The 20,773-nt window shown below is 44.4% G+C and overlaps 1 protein-coding gene across 2 annotated transcripts in view; it reads left to right on the top strand.

Annotated features, from left to right (window-relative positions):
- LOC142765503 (uncharacterized) overlaps positions 1-20,065 on the top strand; it is a 30,755-nt gene extending 10,690 nt beyond the window's left edge. For both annotated transcript variants that reach the window (XM_075866596.1, XM_075866595.1), the window contains 7 exons: positions 1,568-1,704; positions 1,768-1,835; positions 9,950-10,039; positions 11,000-11,023; positions 12,466-12,489; positions 12,949-12,969; positions 19,809-20,065. In XM_075866596.1, coding sequence (XP_075722711.1) covers positions 1,568-1,704; positions 1,768-1,835; positions 9,950-10,039; positions 11,000-11,023; positions 12,466-12,489; positions 12,949-12,969; positions 19,809-19,960 — 516 coding nt within the window. In that variant the 3' untranslated portion in view covers positions 19,961-20,065. The remainder of the gene's footprint in view (positions 1-1,567; positions 1,705-1,767; positions 1,836-9,949; positions 10,040-10,999; positions 11,024-12,465; positions 12,490-12,948; positions 12,970-19,808) is intronic.
- The last annotated feature ends 708 nt before the right edge of the window (positions 20,066-20,773 follow it).

Raw genomic sequence — 20,773 nt, 5'->3', positions numbered from 1 at the left:
GCGTCTGCGTCGGCGATGTCCGGTGTGCTTGCTGGCGGGACGGCCTTCTTCTTCAAAGCCCACGCCAACCATATCAGCGCGTCGTTTCTGGCGCCCAGAGTAGAGATCCGGTCACGCGCCTCGTGCGTCACGTTATGATGCACGCGGTCACACCATTTTGAACAATGTCTGCACTTGATCGTCGCCATTCATGCGAATGGCTTTTAATCGCGAGAACACATTGTCTATGCTTTTTTGTTTTATACATGATGTTTCATGTGAGTTTCCGAATGGTAAGGTTTTCTGTTCTTTGCACCTTGTTAGTTTTAACAGCTTAGCTGTTGAGGGGCTTGTCATGTTCGTGGAACGTTCCTGGTCATCTAGCGCACATCTAGCACATGCGCAAGTTCCTACTGCGCAAATTGTAGCACGAAACACCGACTTCTGCTCACCTGTACATGTGCCCTGGCAAAATATGAATGAGTCAACAATCCGCGCACTTGAAACACCTACAGGTGATCTGTGCTTCCTCTTGGCAAATGCGTGCGTGTATTGCATGCAATAAAAAGAAAGCCTGTAGAACAAAAGCTCCTTTATAGGGAATATTGAGCGCTGCATCCCATTTATACCTTGGGACCCGTTTTGAAATATTGCGATTAAGCCGGCGATTTATTTATTTATTTATTTATTTATTCATGTATCGACTGATATGTAGGATTTTATGTCTCAAAAGCACCATATGTATATGAGAGACACCGTAGTAGAGGGCTCCGGGAAATACGACCACCTAGGGTTTTTTCATCACCATCATCAGCCTGACTACGTCCACTGCAGGACAAAGGCCTCTCCCATGTTCCGCCAGTCAACTCGGTCTTGTGCTTCCTGCTGGCAATTTACACCGCAAACTTCTTAATCTCATCTGCCCACCTAACCTTCTGTCTCCCCCTAACTCGCTTGCCTGGGTTTCTTCAATGTGTACCCAAATCTGAGCACATCGGCCTACAGCATTTTCGCCTCCATCGGAAATGCAGTTGCCACAGCCAGGAAGAGATATATATTTCGTTTACTCTATTCTCGCAATACAATATAAAATATGAAGGTATATGAGTTGTAGTTTCCCGGCGTACTGCCTTGACGATCACGAGAGAATCATTTGCCTATTGTTTGTCACCATTTGGCGCATGACCTGAAAAATTTTGGCATTATTCATTCAAGAAATATTGTGTATGTACAATTCCTAGACATAAGCACGCTCTTCATTGTCTCCCAGAGTTGTCTTCATAACTTCTAAATTTTATAAGCACCATAGGAATCTTTTCAAACACGTAAAAATGCAAACATTTTCTGTCATACACACACATATATACACGTTATGTACTTTCCTTCTGTACGTCCTTGGCAACTATGGAGAAAGCAGATACATCAATAACAGTGGGCGTGATTGCTGTTTGATACATTAGTACGTCGTAGAAAGTGCGACCAACCGATACCGTTGATTGTTTCATTGAATTATGCTCTCTATGTTGTGCAAAGTAATACTGAAGTGTGAAATGAGAAAGGAAGATGCTTACGCGGGATACTTTTGCAGTTTTGGGAGACCAATCTTGTTGCGTGGACGACGAGATCAAGCGACTCAATGTCAATTAAATGCAAGCATCAGGTACGCAAGAACATAAACAAGGCCGGTCTGTTGCTGCAAGAAACACAGGTGTTAGACGGAGTAAGGTATGACACATTACCTATAACTTCCTTGTTGAAGCCCGATTAAGAAGACGATTGCTCTTACAGGTTCTTCTCAGATCATTATTGGAAATTCGAGAGAAACGACACGGTTTCGAGGAGCAGCACAAATAAGGGTAAGCTGTAAACAAGGCTGCTACCATTATTTCTGATCTTCTTTTTAGTGGCTCCCCGAAAAAGTATTGCGTTCTCACGCAAACGCTTGTAGTTTCATTAGCGTCAATATTGAAAGGCGCAAGCAAGCTTTAGTATACTATTAGGAATAATTTTTTTATCAGTGCGCAGAGGCTCGTACAGGCTCTCTCAGAATAATACGGAACACTGAACACGCAGTCACTCACTGGCGAAGTGCACCGGTGGATAAATACAGGCAAGGTCCGCGCTTGCACGGTCTATCTTGCGAGCATGTTTGTCTCCCAAGTGCATCTAGGGCTGTGTTCCAATTCTTAGACATCACGCAGGCAGTTTACCCAACTGCTTAGAAGACAGCACCGAGCCCATGCTGTCCGAGAATTGGAACACGTCCGGACGGCTTTTGCGCGACGATGCACCACCTCGCGTCAACAAGAAGAAGTTAAAATAAACAAACGTAACACTTCTATTTTCGGGCCTATTCTGTGTTGAAAGCAAAAACAAATAAACATTACTCACATCGAGCGTCTGGGGAAGCGTCTGTGTGCACAGGACCATTCCGGCAAAATCCGATCTATCTGAGCGATTCACTGAGCCGCCATCTTGTTTAGACAGCAAAGTGGCCTGCATCGTATTTGTCTACAATGTGGTCTTCTCGGAGTTGTCTATTTTGCCGGCTACGTGAGAATCCGAATGGGACTTAATATGGCCGCTATCCATTTAGCTGTTTATATAGCCGTCTACGGTGAGTATTGGAACACACCCTAGATTGACGTTGTCTTGTTCCAAAAGGGTAGTTCTTGAGCGATACGACCACGAGGGGTGGAGGAATAGGGGTCCGTAGCACGCCGCGTTCCGTAATTCATCAATCTGAAAACTTGTCGATTCCTTGCGGTACGTTCTCGCTAATATTTACATCGATTCTCGAAGACTGCGTGGGAGTAACACAGCATGAATACAGCGACATTGCTGCTTACTTCAAACCCCGTTAGTCTGTTTCGCGAAGTACTGGTTCTTGCTTTATCTCACGGTCCGTGTTTCTTTAGTTTCGTTATACGAGGACAATTTGTACTACTACAGACACTCCCCTCGCAGGTGTGCCTGGGATAGCGTTAATACAACATTTTAGAAAATCAAATAGGGTAGCATGTTTCTCAAAGCAAATTTCAGGCAGAAGAACTGATTTCGAGCGTGCTCTAATGAGCTCCGCACGACTCCTTAGCTTTCTATTCGCGTGCAACACGTCGCGGTTCGCACATATTTGTGCACCAATCAATTAGAGCGTATCTACGCTGTAGGTAACGAGTACATTTCCATTTCCAATCACGCGTCATCATTTGTTGCCACATACATTCATTGTCTTTTACTCAGAGGTAGTGTACAACGCCAGTCAGCGATAGTTTGTCTCGGATAAGGGGAAAATAAATGGCATCCTGTACAGGCGTGAGAAAAAGTGTGAAGAGCATGGGATAGCGTGGCCGAACTCATCGACGCGCTATCTAGTGACGAGACGTCTGCTGTGGTGCGCATGCGCTTCCGGTCGCATTGGTTGGCTCTTCATGTCGCTTTCTCTGACGCTGTTCGGCGCTCGTACCCAAAACGACACTGGGGGTCGCTTTGCGTGCTGGATCCAATTTGCGTCGTTTTTTTTTATACCCAGCGGCCACGACGGGGCCAGTTACAGCACCACGCTGGCATCGTTATTTATACGAGTCGATTAGCCTAACTACACGTAGCTAGCACTGCGAGACCCGACGAAGCCAAGCCCACAAAATTAGGTTTTTCTCAGCTCAGCTTGCCTTTGTCGATGCAAGCTGCATGGCAATAAAGGCGAAAGCGCGTCCTTCGGCAATCACTGCCGTTTCTTGATGGCGCATTACTTCCCACGTTTCCCATTCTCATAGTCTAGAATTTGCTGCACATCTTCAGTTGAAAGAAGCTAGAATTTTAGAAAATGCTCGCGCTGTGTAAGCTTGCATGAATAGTTACTCCACATGAAACACATTTACTCCCAAGAGTGTCCTATATAGTAAGTTATTTCTCTATCAAGCGTACTTAGGTGTAATTTGCATACTTCTGCGACTACAACTCGTGTACCTCTGGTGGGATTCGACGTCACGCAAATCAATAGGTATTAAATATTATTAGTTCTTAGGCCAATCAGATTTCATTTAGCGTAAACTCGGTGAGGAGTAATTAGCTTCTTCATCAGCTTGGTCTCTTTGAACTCACATAGATTCGACTGCAAAACTTTCATTGTGTTTATTGAACAGTTGCCTAATTACGCCTAATTATATTAGGATTAGTTTAATAATGCCATGATCAACTTTGTTTAGTGAAATTTATGTGTGCTTACCTTCGCGATACTTAATTAGCTTAGTTGTACATAATTAACCTAATTATATCACGTGAAACTATAGTACCTTGGGTGTTTCTACATCCGGCGAGTTATTGAGCCATAAGTAGCTCGCCTTATACCCAAAACTAATTATATATAAACGAGACTAATTTGTAATAAGTAGGTAAGGTGTAGTTAATGACTTCATGAGTTTAGCTTCTCTGGGCTCATGGGGAAGTCGACGTGGATTGATTGGCCGTCATAGGTTCGCCCTATTTGCGATCTGCTCGGCTGTATTAAATGACAGCATAATTACCCATGCTTAATTAGATTTGGTTGTACGTATACATTTATTGATGCATTCGGGCGCATTGAAGCTTTAATATGCTTAACATAAAAAGAGCAAGCTTGCCTGGGCTTAATTAAGCTTACTTAGCCTTACTTTATCAGGTGACTGCGAGCTCAAATAGGCTTGATTGTACTCGGGTATACGCTTACATATGTTCAACAAGGCTCATTTAGTTCATCTTGGCTTAACCCAACAAAGGCAACTTGAGCTTTGAAAACCTCATTTTGTGTACTTGGCCTCATCAGGTTCTGCAGTGCAAGCTTCACTTAGTTGTGCTAATCAACCGGCATAAATGACGACGTGACCTCGGCACTGGAACTAGTCCCGTCGCAGCCGCTACGTTAAAAAAAGAAAAAAAAACGACTTTAATTCGTTGTATATAGTGACACCCGGTTGTCCTTTTGGCTAAGGTCACCGTAACTTGATGGGCCAACCGATAAGACCGTACGCGCCCCGCAGCAGGCGTCTCATCGCTAGATAATGATTTGTGGGGTTTAACGTCCCAAAACCACCATTTGATTGTGAGAGACGCCGTAGTGGAGGGTTCCGGAAATTTAGACCACCTGGGGTTCTTTAACGTGCACCCAAATCTGAGTACACGGGCCTACAACATTTCCGCCTCTATCGGAAATGGAGCCGCATCGCTAGGTAGCGCGTCGATGCCTTCGGCCACACAATCCCTATCGTATGCGCACCTTTTCTGTCGCGCGTATATTTATAACAGGAAGAACATGGCTTATTTATTCATTTAAAACAAAGCAACGAAAAGTAACTGTGGTAGGTCAATACGCTCATGGTTGCGTCAGACGAAGACATTACTCTTCGCCAGTGCTAGTTGCAGTCAACTGCCGTAAATATTCTGATGAAATGATAAATACTGCCAAACGCAACAAACGAAGAAAAAAAAACCACCAAGCACTCGTACATGAATGCATGAATGAAGGCTTATGCTCCATGCGATGCATGCGCACACACAGCTTGTCACAAACACCAACCACCCAGCGCCCCCCCCCCTCTAGCGCTTAAGAACAATGCTACCTATACATAATTTCAGGCCTGCTCACTGTTCCTGCCGGGGGCTCAGACGTCACTTCGTTTTAACCGTCGTGTGTTGCTGCACAGACGTACCAACACTTGCTCACGCTGCTCGACAAATGGATTGCCAAGCCCGACGAACGCTTTTACGGCGTGCTGGTATGCTCTTTGGCGGCTGAAGAAGACAGTGTTTTTCTGTGTCTGTGGATGGTGGCGCGAATATTGAAGACATATCGTGCACTGCATATTCGCATAGCGTATGGCTGAAAATCTGCACGGTGAAGCGACGCTGTGCAGAATACTCGCGGTAATTACGACAATAGAGCAAACACGCGACTGCTCTTGTTTCCCAAGGACGACTGAAGAACGGAATGAGAGCGTGCCGTTCGCCGAGATCACGTCGACATTCGTTCTCTTCGTGACTCGAAGGTACGTCTGTGTCCGCACAACATATTTCCAAGTCGTTCCAATGGCACCATCTTCAACGTGTTCTTTTCTGGCTCTAAAATGAGGATGTCGTGTATGCTTCTGACCAGTTAGCGCACGCCCTTACATTAAAGCAATGAACGCGCGTGACAGTACATTATCAGAGCAGCTATTCTGCCTTCAAAGTCAGTAAACACTTTGTTATTTCTGAATGGCATGCACCACGGCCTTGTAATACCTCCGTTTACTTGGTTGAGAAAAAAGTAAGCAGTGCTGCTTCATAGCTGAGTGTCCCCTGTATTTTCCTGTCGTTGTTCCAACCATTTTGTTGTGGTAATATAATTTAGCGCCAGTTTCACCAGCACCTTAATCTGACATCTTTATTCCAAACATGTACCGATGTAATAGTATGGAAAGATGGATGAATCGGTTTGAGGACATTCTTGGAATCATTTCGGCGCGCACACAATAGACGATAAAACGAAAGGCGAGAAGACAAACGGGCGCGAACTCGCATCTCACTTTATTGAAGAAGGTACATGAAATATATACCTCAGGGCCGCTAAAAAGCGCACGTGCATAAAAAACAAACAAGCAAGAGAATAAAACAAAATCATGGGATATATATTTTGTGTACTTCCTTCAGTAAAATGGGTTGCGAGTTCCTGCCCGCTCGCGGAGCACGATCGTTCACTGGCCTCCTCGTATATGGAAGCACTGGATCGCGCGTTCGAAATTACGTGAAGGACGTCTTTACTTGGCTTCCGCTTGACTTGACGCTTTGCTTGACTCGAGTAAATGCGATAGAAGCAACAGTACCTTCGACCAAACAACGGCGTCCCACCAGTCTTTGAAGGCATTGATTCTTCTTTATTCAATAAATAAGCATAATAAAGACGAAATAACATATAAGCATTCCTTAAGGGCCAAACCTCATAAGCACGAAAATGCACGTGACAGCGACGAGCGATGCGACGTAGATCGTCTTCGCGCGATCAGTCGCTAGCGCAGACAAACCTCATTCACGCGACGGCTTCGGCGAGCGAATTCCACTGTTGCTGGCATGAGGCCGTCTACTCGCACAAAAAAAAAAAACCGCGTAGTGAGCGGTATGCAATTTAAAAATAAGATATATTGTTGTGTAATAGAACGGAAAGTGTTTATGAGTGCCTTGCAGCACTTTTTTTATATGCACATGCATAAACATTGCGTTATTTCTTGTTGCGCATACGTGACTCGGGCAGGGTCACGTGCACCTATGTAGTCTTTGTCTTTTCCGGTATTTCGCTATTGGCTGCTTGAGCCCAGCACTTCCGGGCGATGAGCGACGGTTTACAAATCTGGAGAACCGAGCGATCGCGCGAAAACGAGGACGCGACACGTCGCGCGAACGCCCTGTTTCGTCGCTCGTTACATCGCTCGGCGCTGTCGCGTGCATTTTCGCGCTTACGAGGTTTGCTCTTAAACCAACCTTCATTACGCAACGTTCGCGCGATACCCCATAACTCTGTGACGCATTTGCACAGATGCGGGTGGCTTTTGCTCTTCACCATGACCGTTAACGTTGCGAGAAACTGCATGAAAAGGCCGTTAAAAAGCACACTCAGACAGAGCGACCTGTCGTTCTTTCTTCAAGTTGCGGCAGCGCGAACAGTCGTGCAAGATAACCTCCCTGGCAACTTTATTTTATCGTGTAGCAACAGTAGGGAGTTTTAGAATCCGTTTGCAAGGCGTTGCGGGTGTAGCGGGCGCCCATATGAGCTTTAAAATAGCGTTTGCCCTGCTGCGATCCGCAACGCATGATCGCAGTGACCCCGTAGCCTCGAAACCAGCGCTTGCGGGCCACATGCGGGCCGCGATTACCACACACAATTTTGGAATTTTTGCGTGCGGTCTGCGAACGCGAACGCTGACTGGCGTTACGACGCATGCGTTGTGACAGCGACCACACCGCAAGGGCTCGCGGTGCGCTATTCTTAAACTACCTAGTGTCGATGCTCTCGGCGGCCTTTTGCTGCCGGCGTTGGGCCCGTTATGTATTGCACAGGAAGGTATACACACAGCAAAGCATATAGACAAACGTGTACAAAATGGATGAATATTAGTCTAGAAGAAAACTCTTATCTAAGCTCGCGAGCAGGCATTTCCGATGGAGGCGGAAATGTTGTAGGCCCGTGTTCTTAGATTTGGGTGCACGTTGAAGAACCCCAGGTGGTCGAAATTTCCGGAGCCCTCCACTACGGCGTCTCTCATAATCATATGGTGGTTTTGGGACGTTAAACCCCACAAATCAATCAATCAAGCTCGCGAGCAGGGATGCTAAACTTCGACCCTCGTTCCACACACGATGCGTTAGATGCCTGGGCTGCCGAAGCATAGATTTTAGAATATACTACAGCAAGTTATTTAGTTACACGATTTGCCTTTGGTGGCAAGTAATTTTTTTTGAGCTGCTTTAGCGTGGTAATGGCTTGTCACTATGACCCGTCTGATGGCGGAAGAGCTCTAAGGGTGCGACTTTAAGGACGTTGCCTCGATTGTCTTTTGCGAGGGTTGAGCTGCTAGCCTAGTAGCCGCTACTTTGGCCTGCAAGGTGTGGTCGCTCGTGCTAGTGTACCTGTGTCTTGAGGGCTGTTCAATAGATGGCTCATAGCTTCGTACATGTTGTAGTTGCATCACAAAGTTGGTGTTGAAGACATACAACCCACGAGTGCCACTTAGCTGGCTTCAGCTGCATGCCCTGTTTCTTCAAGTAGTGAACTTCCAGCGTTTTCTCTATATGACATTCCAAGTTACTGCTATCGAATTCATTGCCGCCTCGTCGCGAAACTTTGACTTTTAACATCGTAGCAGTTCAAGATCGAAAAAAAAATCCTTTTTTATGACGTTTAACATCTCAGAACCATGATATAATTATGAAAGAGGCCGTAGTAGACGGCTCCAGAAATTTTGACCGGTTCCTTAATGCGCAGCCGAATGTAAGTACATTGGCCTCAGGCATTTTTGCCTCAAGAAAAAATCTGGCCGCCGTGGCTGGGACTCGATCCCGCGACCTGCCTGTCAGAAGTCGACTACCCTTGACCACGGTGGCGGGTAGGAACTTCTTTAAACACGTGTAAAGTTGATCATCACCATGAACGCAACAGCTCAGCTATCACGCACTGTTTCAGTCTTCCTCTTCTGAGTGGTCCCGTAACGCGGGTGCCGATTTATATGGCGCTGGATGCAGTAACTCAGATTGGCAAGAGAATCGAGTACATAGAGGGAAAAGAAAGATATGTAAAAGGAGAGGAAAAGAGAAATAAAAACAAAAAGAAAAGAGAAGACGAAAAAAGCTCGAAAGACTGAGAAAGAAAATAGAGAAAGAGGTAAAGATCGAAAGAAATAGACTCAACAAAAAGAGGACAAAAGAATAAAAAAACATGGCGAGGCAAGAAAAAGAGAATTAAACGAGAAAATAGAGCTAGAGAAAGAAGGAAATTGAAATAAACACACATAAAATAGAAATAAAACAAGAAAAAGAGACAGAGAGGAAGAAAGAAAGAAACAAAGAAGGCATGGCGCCAGTTGTTCGAAGCTGCCCTAATATTTTTTGTCAACTCGCTCTCAAATCGCGAATCTTGATAACAGTAAAGCACGACTGCCACTTCTCTACGTTATTTTCTTTGTCAGATAGCTTTAAAGGCGTTGATTTACAGCTTTTGCCGTAAAACAAGTCTGCAGAGTCTGCGGAGCCTGATAGCTGCATACTTGCATGATGCATCTGCTTAGCAAGGTCATAAAATAACTTATTCTTTTTTCTCGCTCTCTTACTGAGACTTTGGGCTGATTGCGCAATATTTTTGTAGTCCATTCAGTGTGTGGCCTGTTATAACGTTACCTTAAAGCGCTTGATTGGGTACTTCGAGTGGTTCTTATATCGTTTTTGATACATCTGTTTTTTCTTCCAGGGCTTGCTCAAATACGTCAAACTGTCGAGTACGCCAATTACGAGTTGACCTGTATTGTACTGAGGGTTGAGCTATGGTGGTATTACGATGGTGAGTAACCCATTGTTTTGTCGGTAATGAACAGTTATGCAACTATTTCCCAATACAGCAGGCGTTTAGAATGGCATGTCGGCATTGTTATTCGTGGCTCATGGGCTACAATGTTAGTATGACATTCTAGCTCACGCAACTATTTCAATGGCATTGATTATGAGAGATCATAACGCTGTCATGTTTCATAAACACGTTCGATTCCACGCGCCGAGCGTTTTCTGGGTTTCTCTCTCTCTCTCTCTCTCTCTCTCTATATATATATATATATATATATATATATATATATATATATATATATATATATATATATATATATATATATATATATATATATATATATATATATATATATACGGAGAGTGATGCTGACGCTGTCGTCAACGCCGACATCGACGCCGACGGCAAAATATAGCCGAGATTGTCCATATAATTGCTATCGCAATAATTAGTACTCTAGAAGAACGTCATACGCTACAGCCTATAATAGACAGAACGCATGGCGTTTGAGCGAGCATAAGAATGTCATGATGGGCAGCGCACAAAAAGAGAACACAAAAGAAGGAAACAGGACCAGTGCTGGTCTTAAGTTACTCCTTTACTTACTGCAACACGTTGTTTGTTTCGCGTTTTGGTTGGTGCAGTATTAGCTTAGACTACGTGCAATAACCACAAAAGGAGTGTGAGTTTTCGGCGGAATGTTGCTTTAAGATAGTGAAATGCTGAAACGTATCTTTTCTTGAGCATAAAATGGTTTACAAGCGTTAGATATGAAGGATGCCCCCTCTGGAGTGTTCTGCGAGGAAAAATTTTCGAACCTTGGATCAAATACTCTTGTTAGGAACACTATTTATCTGGCGCAGAACAGCGTTGTTTATCTGTTCTGTCGTCGCATTATAGTGTTAAGGCTGCCGAATCATATAAATATGTAATACATCATGTTTGGCTGTTTTTCTTTAGGAGAGGAAGAGGTTTGCAGAAAAAGTGAGTACAAAACTATTCATTTTTGATTTGCCACCGGGTAGATATTTTAACGGTAAATGGCAGTGAGGTAATGACCTGGTAATGACCCGATAGGTGCTTAGCACTCTAATTTGATTCGAGAAATATGCATTCCTTGGTTTCATTGCGGAATTTCTTTAGATAGGTCTTATGTTTTGTCCTTTTTGGCCGAAATATTTCACGGAAAATACAAGAAACATACGGCAGATTATATATGGAAAAAAAAAAGGAACGAGCTGTGTAAGACGAGTATCTTTTTTTGCTTGTACCGGTCGCAGTAGCCACATTTTCGATGAAGGTGGAAATGATGAAGGTTAGGGTATACTTCGACTCAGGAGCACGTTAAACAGCAGCGATGTGGTCACGATGTCTGAAGCCCATTATTACAGCGTCTCTCACGATATGATATCGTGGTTTTCGAGCGTTAGATCCCAAAAATAATTGCTTCATCGTTTACTTGTAGACCTAGCCTAATGCATCTGAGGAAAGCACAGGAACCGCATGTGTGTTTTCTAGTTGAAGTACCGGTATTACTACATACGTAAAAAAAAAGGTTTTGTTTGTACGTGGTTAAGCGAATCTCGCTTAGCGATTACAGCACCTTTCGCGAAAAGCATGCCAAGGTGGTGTCCCTCGCGCCGGCATTCCACGTGTCAAGAAATGTCACGCTGTGCATATTTCATATTGACGTAGCGTTAGTGAGATGACAGTTGTTGTCTCGACACGTGCATGCCCGCCAGATAGCGGCTGTCGCTGACCGATGTTAAGGGGTGCGTAGGAGAGGAGAATTTACCGATATTGCGCATGTCTGCTGTCATGACAGCGCACACACCTGGAGGTAAAGGCAGGAAATTCACGTTGGCTGAGTTGCCAGGTCAAACTCGCGCACAAAGTCGCCCTCAGGGTTTCTACCGGAGAGGAGCAGAGGTATTGGAGTAAAATTGATAAACGAAAGAACGACTACCTGCTGGCGATTACTGAACCCGTAGCCGCTGAATTACGTGCCTAATGCTCTAATAATTAAACTCGCATATAATGGGCGCTTCTCTACGTGTAATATTGTCAGTGGTATAGCCATTGCCTGGGGAACATTCCTTACCCTTTGCGAAGAGGCTTCCGCGTCTTGTCTGCAACTGTGTCAACTGTTCACCATAGGTCAGTGCTACGGTGAATGATTGCTGCTATGTGATTGTGATTATACAAATATATAGTGTGTATCATGAATACGTCGTTCAGCGTTCCGAAGAAGACAACCACAGTACAGGGTAGTGTTGCCGCTAATGCTCTTTGAACTGACTAGAAAGAAAGTTTGTGTGGCAGCATGCTGAAATAATTTGTAGAAAGTGTATGCCTTATCCTCAGAAATAAACTTAGAAAATGTAATTGAGTCATCTAATGATGGTTCATTTCTTTTTTTCATTCAGAGAATTATCCTATGGAAAAGCTAGGTAAGCATATGTTACATTACAATAATTTTTTTGATGTGTGTTTCTCTGATACACAATTAACAAGCTCGTCGTAGCACATCGCGTAGCACGATATATCTGCAGAGTATAATTCTCAACCATTACAGTATCACACACAAAAAAAAAACATTTGACCGTCCTTCAAAGCGACATTGCGCTTTATAATGAGCAAAGAAGACTTCGTGTGTAAAGAGCTGACAAAACTTTAGTTATTACGAGAGAAGAGAAATAATGTGTTTTGCCGAAAACGTTACATGATGTTACTTTTATAGTAAAAGGCCCGAAACTTTCTAATATTTATTTTCACTGCTGTACCAATAGCTCATGCTTTTTCCACGGGAAATGTCGTGGAATTGTCATTGTGACAGGCGGTCCGCCACAAAAATATATTTCCAAAATAACACGAAGTTAACTAATGCAGCAATGTTGCTTCTCTTTTAGGTGGACGGGTTGCCTGCAGGAGTGAGTACTTAATTCTTATACAATGTTTTGAGAGTACAGCATTCATCGACAGTATTTATTCACAAATTAATGTATCTTTACTGTGCGTTTTCGCTCGAATAAGGGTGAAGCACGTAACAACATTTATAGTAATTTAGAGAAAAAAAATACAATAAATAATGCATGCGTTATAAGTCGAGCTCGAAGATGGCACGCACGCGTAAACATAGCTGAAGGAACGCACGCAGATAAAAATATCTTCACGTGCGAATAAGATGAGGTAATCATTAAGTTTTGGCACATAAATTGATGCACATGTCTGCATATTTTCTGGCATATTGCGTTTCACAGCAATTTGAACTATAACCTCCGTAATAACTAAGTTAAAACACTTATGCCACTCAATCCAGAAGGCAAGAAACAAAAAAGCACTGAAGGCCGTTGCATTGTGCTGTGAGTAAGTTGTCACTGTGCTACCTCAAGCAGTGTGGCGTAGTGGGCTTGTTGGTAGATCTTTAGGGCACTTGGCTCTAGTGGTACTTCGACAAAATATAAATAATAAATAAACAATCAAGGAACACGCGTACTACTGTTTTGATCGTGCCTTAATACTTGTGCCCTTTGCTGAGTTCGCGCTGCAACCAAGTGGCCTACTTTCGATATCACAGCATACTCAAGACTCCCGGGCTCACGGCAAAGGGTGACAGCAAACTCCTTCACGAAGGTATTCAGAGCGGCACTCTCTCACCTACATCGGTGAACCACTGCAAGTCCGCGCCAAGATATGCGGCCACGTGTCACCACAATCATCCGAACAATGAAATAGCAATATCGATTAGGAAGACTTCATTTTCTGCTCTGCAAGCGCTTTATAATGAGCCTTAGATTGAACTTGTTGCCTCACAAGCCACACGACGTATTTAAGTGCACAGTCGACAGTCATGTAAAGTTCGAACTGCAGCCTTAAAAGTGACATCGCGTCCTGTCTACGGCTAAAGCTGTTATTCACATAACATGGTAAGCTGTACTTCCTATATATCAGGTGGTGTTGATGCACCATAATCAAGCGTTAAGCTTCGGAAATGTGAAAAGCTGGGCCGTATTGATCAGGTTCAGATGGGAGGAAAACCAGGGAAAATTCAGGGTGAAGACACCGAAGATAGAAAAATCTTTTAAAAACCGTCGGCTTGTGAATGATAGGGCCTTCTTCCGCGTCCTGGTTCCAAGTTCTCGCTGGTTTTTCTCACAAATGAGCAAAAGTGAAACGCGCTTCTGAGTACTTGGAGAAGCAGTTTTAGAGGCCAGCTCTAGCAATTTTTTAGGTTAATGGATGTGAATGAGATTTACTGGGTAATTTCATTTGCACGTTTTGGCTATTATGAAAAATTACAGGGTTGAGGGGTTTGCTTATTCTATTCAAATGAGCTTTATAGATTGCCTCTAAAAGCCCAGCTGATTTGCCAGATTTAGGCCGTTGGCGATATTGCGTGTGCAATTTCGAGTTCCGCAAGGCGATGGAAGTAACAGAACTGAAGTGTCCCTAGATCGTCTACTTGTCTGCTGTGTATTGTGTGCATTTGCCGTTCGCTGCATTCGCTACGTAGCGCGCGATTTCCTTTTCCGCGTGGGTGGGCTTGCGATGGGTGGCAAGTGGTATTGCATCGGAGGCCACCATGGCGGTTATACTAAATATTGTAGAGTGGTGGTCTCGCATACCCTCTTATGTATCGCAGTGAAGCCGCGGCGGCCATATTGCTCAGGGCAGAAGGAGGCGGCGCCTGACTTGTAGCGTCGCAATGCTGTGGGTGCTTGCGGCCGTGCGTTTCGTTGTAGCTACTGAAGCACTTGTTTATTGTCCTTAAACGTCGAGGGAACGTGGGATTGACTTTATAGCACATATGCTTTAATTTTTCTTTGACACAGCGTTTTAAGCGAGTTAGAAAAACGCAAGGCCAGCGCGGAACGCCCAGCACAGTCACAGCGAAAGCTACAGAAGAGCGGCCTTTCAGAGCCTTTTCTAAACACTCTTTGGGATGCTATTAGCACACTGCTGTGTACCCACAGTGTCATTATTAATAACAAATTTTGTGTAGTAGGCCAGCATTAGTTATGCTATATCCTTCGTCATTCTGTGGAGAAGCGTACGCTGTATCCGCTACACACTTGTTGGAGAGTTTGTGCAATTTATTTATGCAGTGGCTAACGACGATGAAGAACTATGCCTGAAGTGGGTATGCGGCACAGTTAATAGGTGATCAAGAACAAGTTTCTTTATTACGTTGGATCATTCTACGACCCTGTTACGCAATTCGCATTGTTGACGCCTGGCTGTTCCTTTAATGTTCTAAAACGCTTTGTTACTCATAATAACGCAATTACTTTCCCGACATCAAGCCTGCCTAAGGACATTTTAGAAATGAGTTACAAGTACTGGCGTGGCTTAGTGGTAGAAGATGGGGCAGGCATGCAACGGACCTTGTTTGGAATCCCTTTGTGTTATTGGTGTTTTTCATTTACCAAGTTTTCTTTCTTTTTGCTCGATACTGGTTATGGGCGGTGGTGGACAACTACGGTGCCGCGCGTGACCCGTGTTCTGATCTCATAACAGCTTTCGCTGCGAAAAAAAAGCAAAGGTACTCAGGGCTACTGATTGATTGATATGTGAGGTTTAACGTCCCAAAACCACCATATGTTTATGAGGGACGCCGTAGTGGAGGGCTCTGGAAATTTTGACCACCTGGGGTTCTTTAACGTGCACCCAAATCTGCGCACATAACCCGCCGCGGCGTTCTAGTGGCTAAGGCACTCGGCTGCTGACCCGCAGGTCACGAGATCAAATGCCGGCTGCATCGGAAATGCAGCCACCGCAGCCGGGATTCGATCCCGCGACCTGCGGGTCGGCAGCCGAGTACCTTAGCCACTAGAACGCCGCGGCGGGGCTCAGGGCTATCAATTCGCATTATATGTTTACCCAGTTGCCTCACAATAGAAGTAATCAGTGAGCACATGCAGCGAAAATAAGTTTCACTCGCACGCAACCATAAGCCCTTAGCGAATAACAGTGCAACGTGTGTGCAAACTATTTTTATTATGGGAGCGGAAGGGGGGGGGGGGTGTATCTGCCTTTTTATGTACTCGTTCGAGAAGCTCCTGGATATCCGCACAAAACGATGCTTGGGAACCTTCTAATCCTCTCTCTGGCACCTTCATCCAATCTTTAATCTGACCAGTACTTCTACCACAAATATGTTACGTAAAATGAGGCGAAACGTTACTATTTGCCAGTGTATTTACACCGATAAAATCGGAGCGCAGCACGCAGAGCGAGCAAACCAGTCCTCTTCGTCGTCTTCTGTCCACAGAATGGTTCACCCTTGATGCGATAGCTGTAGCAATATGTTCTGCTTCATTATCTGGTCAGTGATATTCCGAGAAGCCTCAATATATTTTAAAAGGCCCCATTGGTACTGCTGCATGCGAGGTCTTACCCTTTTTTCTTTCAGCTGTTAATTGTACCTAGTTGGCGATTAATTCATTTTTTTGTTTTTTTGCCTGTACCATTCCTTTGTGGGTGAAGCTTGGGGGTAGCGGGATTTTGACAGCTCCATCAATTAGAGGCGCTTTAGGCAAAAGTGTACTTCCCTGAATTTCCAGAGGAGCCCGTTTCCTTTTTCTCCTACATAAAGAGAAGCATACCACAACATATAAGATATTTCGGCATTGGGAGCGTAGTGCTCATGCAAATATAAAAAACTCAAAATCCCAGAAAGGCAGAGTCGATGCTACATTAACGACCTTTCAAAAATGAAGCACTCACTTGTATTAGGCACACTCACGTACTGGCTTCTGTAAGTGCGCATGGAAACGATGCAAACACTGTAGTAATGTTAGAAGCCCGTCGTCTTGTCATTCATTCTGTTTCATCGAAGCAGCCTGCTTAAACATATGTACTGAACATAAGTCCTCATTATTTTTTAGCGCTTAACCTTCTCGCCTCAGAGTGCACTCTCATGTGCAGCGCAATATGACGTCCTTGGAACCCTGAAACGTACAAAAAATTATTCCAAGTATCTCTGAGCACCCGGACGCAAAAAAGTAAATCTATGTATGCGCGCGAATGCAGTTGTAGTCGCGAAAATATGCGAGGAAAAGCGAACGAACGAAGCGTGCCTACTTACACATCGAAAGTTGTGCCCGGCGTCCGCTTCACACAATTCGCGCAGCCAAATTCTATCCAGGAGCCCACCATTGTCGTCTCGAAAAGTGATCACATACGTGTTCAAAGCTTTCATGTTCAATTAGAGGCACCAAACGCAACGTTACCGGCACAAAAACAACGCGAAGGCCACGTATGCTACAATACGCTCATCGACTTTCTGCCCTGAGCAATATGGCGGTGGTCGGATTCAGCCATGGAGCCCCTCCGCCACTTCAGAAGTTTTAGTATAACCTCCTTGGGGGCACCTACTATTTTCCTTGTATAATTATAACTGCCACTGAACACTCGCAGCTGGTATTTCCACTTCGTCTTGATAGTAGAGCGCTTTAGCTAGGGCTGCCAGCTTACCGCACGGAAAGTACGGTAACACCGAGCCAGTTGAAAAGTGCTCGAGCGTAAACTTTAGCGCACAGAAACACTTTTGAAAACGAATACTGGGTCCACCGTGATGGCGTCTATCTCTACACAGCTGCTCATAGTGCGAAAAGTACGTACTTCACCTATATATATAATGAATGTTATCGATGCCACGCCAAACAGCGTTCCGCAAACTTACGCCCTATTTCTATGAAAACGTTATGAAGTCTTAGTTCGACGGCAAACTTCTTAGCGTAAGCATTTTAGTCCTTCGCTGTAGCCACAAACTTGGACGGCCTGTACATGTGGTACTATCTGGTGGCAGTACGCGCACCCAAGCATACACACGCGAAAATCTGTCCTGCTTCGTCGAAAAGCAACCGTGCTGCTCGTTGACTTCCAACTGCGTCCGAATGTCAGCTGTCCTTTTTGGGCAGCTCCGAGGAGCTTCTGCACGTGACAGGGTCAATCACAAACTTGGTGCGGCGTGGTCACTTTGCCGCTGGGCGTCTGCTTTTGGCGGCTTAAGCAGTTTCCGTACTCCGCGCTGGTGGGACTGACAAGCCTTGCGTGATGTCCGGTTTTTGCTGACTATACGTCACGCGATAGCGGTGTTGCATGGCTAGGTTTCGGTTTCGCTGTTGCTTTTAGATGCTTAGCTAATTTTTTTTAATTTTTAAAGTATTTCTACTATAGGTCCCGTAGAAGAAGTGCCTTAGGAACATTGAAGCAGCATACTTTTCACATGGTCGAGAAATCGCTACCTTTAAGCAGCCGGTGACGTGATATGAATGTTAGTGTGAATGGTTAAAATTTTAATGGCGTTGAGCACGGAGAACTAATCAGAAGGGTTTTAATTAAGTTGCCACGTTAAATTCGGCAAAAACCATGTTTGTTGTATGTATCACCCTCATGCTCAGACGGCTTTTTTTGCCATATCATTCCGCTCATTGTAAAGTAGAAAAAAAGACCATTGTTAGTGTGAGCTTACAGTTGGCTCTTACCAGGTCATGCCACCACATTCTTGAGGAAAGTTTCAGGGTTCAAATATGCAGGCTCGTGTCTGCGGGATTTTTTTAGTTGGTGTTAACGACAGTATGTGAAGCATTACTGAGAAAATTTCGACACGACACCACCGGCAATTCAGGCACAAAGGCAAAAAACACATAAAGAGCGACCTGTTGTCATTTCGTATGTACACAGAGAGGCTCATTCATTGAAGAACACCGCCTCTCGTTTTGAGGTCCCTGTCGTGTTCTCGGCACCTCGGAGGCTTTCGCGTATTTGTGCTCGTTCCGGTGGCGTACCAAGTGCTGATTGTGTAAAGGAGCACGAAAGGAAGTTTTAGAAATGTTTGGTAGGTGTTGTCTACTTGACCCTGCTCAGTTGTGGCAAGGTGTACATTGGCTAGTCGGGCCGATGTTTAAACCATCGCTTAAGGAAACATGCACTGTCAATGAAAAACGGCACGGGTTCGCATTTGCCGTATCGTTGTAAGGAGCGCTCGTGTGAACTGCTACTGCACTGCACGAGAATCTTGCTAAGAAGCAAAGACAAAGTGGCACGTGAATTGGCAGAGGCGATGTATATTAGGCAATTTGGCGAACAATGTATCAGTGTTCCGTCCTTGTCATTGTATGATAATGAATTCGCTTTTCCATCTGATAGGTTGTGATTACACTTAGTTTGGCTTTTCGAGTGGTTGTACGCATGCGTGAGGGTTTCATAAGATGAGCCTCAGTTCAATAAAAGTCAGTTGCGAGTGTGCGCTTTTCCGAGTCTTTTCTTTTGTCTTCTTTCAAGTTTGCTCCAACGATGTTTTACACAGCTACGTGCTTCTTTACGGACGCCAGCCAAGAGCATGCTTTCGCCAAACTATCTCATTCACGCTTTCGCGTTACGAAGCCTTTTTTAGGCCGATTGGAGGATATGTGATGCGCAATAATGTCTCGACAGGTTATTCTAGAAAAGAAAGAGAGGCTGTTCAGTTTATACAAATAATTATGCTAAGTTCATTGTGGACACCATTACCGCGAAGCTGTTATAGCCGGCTGTAAAATGTCCGTTGTGACCCAAAAACTCTTATCATCGTGAACGGGTATTTGTTTTTCAGAGCTCTGAAATAACTTGTCAAATAACCTGCCGCCTAGTTTTGGCTCATTAAAAATCTCAAAGTGGTGCAAATAATCAGAGAATTAAAAGATCAACGTTGCCTTTATGGCTTAATTTCTTATTTTGGAGCCTTAAGTATTGCACAGCGCTTACTGTCCACTGTCTCTTCCAGATAACCCGCTTCATGAGCTTTTGGTGGCCGATGCACGTGTAGAGGATGTACCAGAGGACTGCGTAATATTTTATAACAATACAAGAAGGCAATTCCGAAAACGCGACCATCATGTGTATGAAAGAAAATGCAGAAAGCTCTTGGGAGAATAACGGCTCAGGTTCTGGATGGGGCTGTTCATGAATGTGTGTGTTTTTTTAATTGTGTTGTGCTAAATTAAACACATGCGCTAAAGATGCTAAATCCTAATTTTGAAACTAGTGTCTTTTTCTTTCACGAATGGCGTGTACGTTGTTCGTGGTCACGTGTCTCGTGCGTGTCTCGTGAAGCCAAGAGGCAGAAAAAAGCCTGTTCCACAGTCCGTCATGGCTACTGGTGGGGCTAACTGACGCCTTCACGTAGAGTTCTTGTATATTCTCCCTACACACGGGAGCAGAGTTGTGCATAGGTCCGCCATCTTGCTTTTCCTGCAACTATAGTTACGTGGTGAAGCCGCGCTCTGTTTTCGCAGACGGCTTGCTTAAGCCTGTCGCCGGTAGACGAATCATGTCGTCGACCGCCAGTCAAAGTGCCTGGTGCGTCAGCGACTGGCGAAAAACGAAGAAACACCCCTGCTTCTGCTGTGCGGTAGTGCAAAACGAACGCAAAGGCCGCAAGACCGCGTATTGCCGAATAACATGAACTGCCGCTGCCGCCGCTTCATGTGGCGCTAGCTATAGATAATCAGTAACGAATGATTATATATATATATATATATATATATATATATATATATATATATATATATATATATATATATATATATATATATATGTGTGTGTGTGTGTGTGTGTGTGTGTGAAGGTATGGGATATGGGACAACGGGAGCGTTGTCAATAAGGATAAATATATTTATTTCCCAACAGTTTCGGGAAGGGTCCTCCCTTCATCAGGGGATGAGTTATACTGACATGAATTTCCAAACT

Source organism: Rhipicephalus microplus, chromosome 6, assembly GCF_043290135.1.
Source record: "Rhipicephalus microplus isolate Deutch F79 chromosome 6, USDA_Rmic, whole genome shotgun sequence".
NCBI classification, from domain to species: domain Eukaryota; kingdom Metazoa; phylum Arthropoda; class Arachnida; order Ixodida; family Ixodidae; genus Rhipicephalus; species Rhipicephalus microplus.
This window is presented reverse-complemented; position numbering and strand designations above follow the sequence as displayed.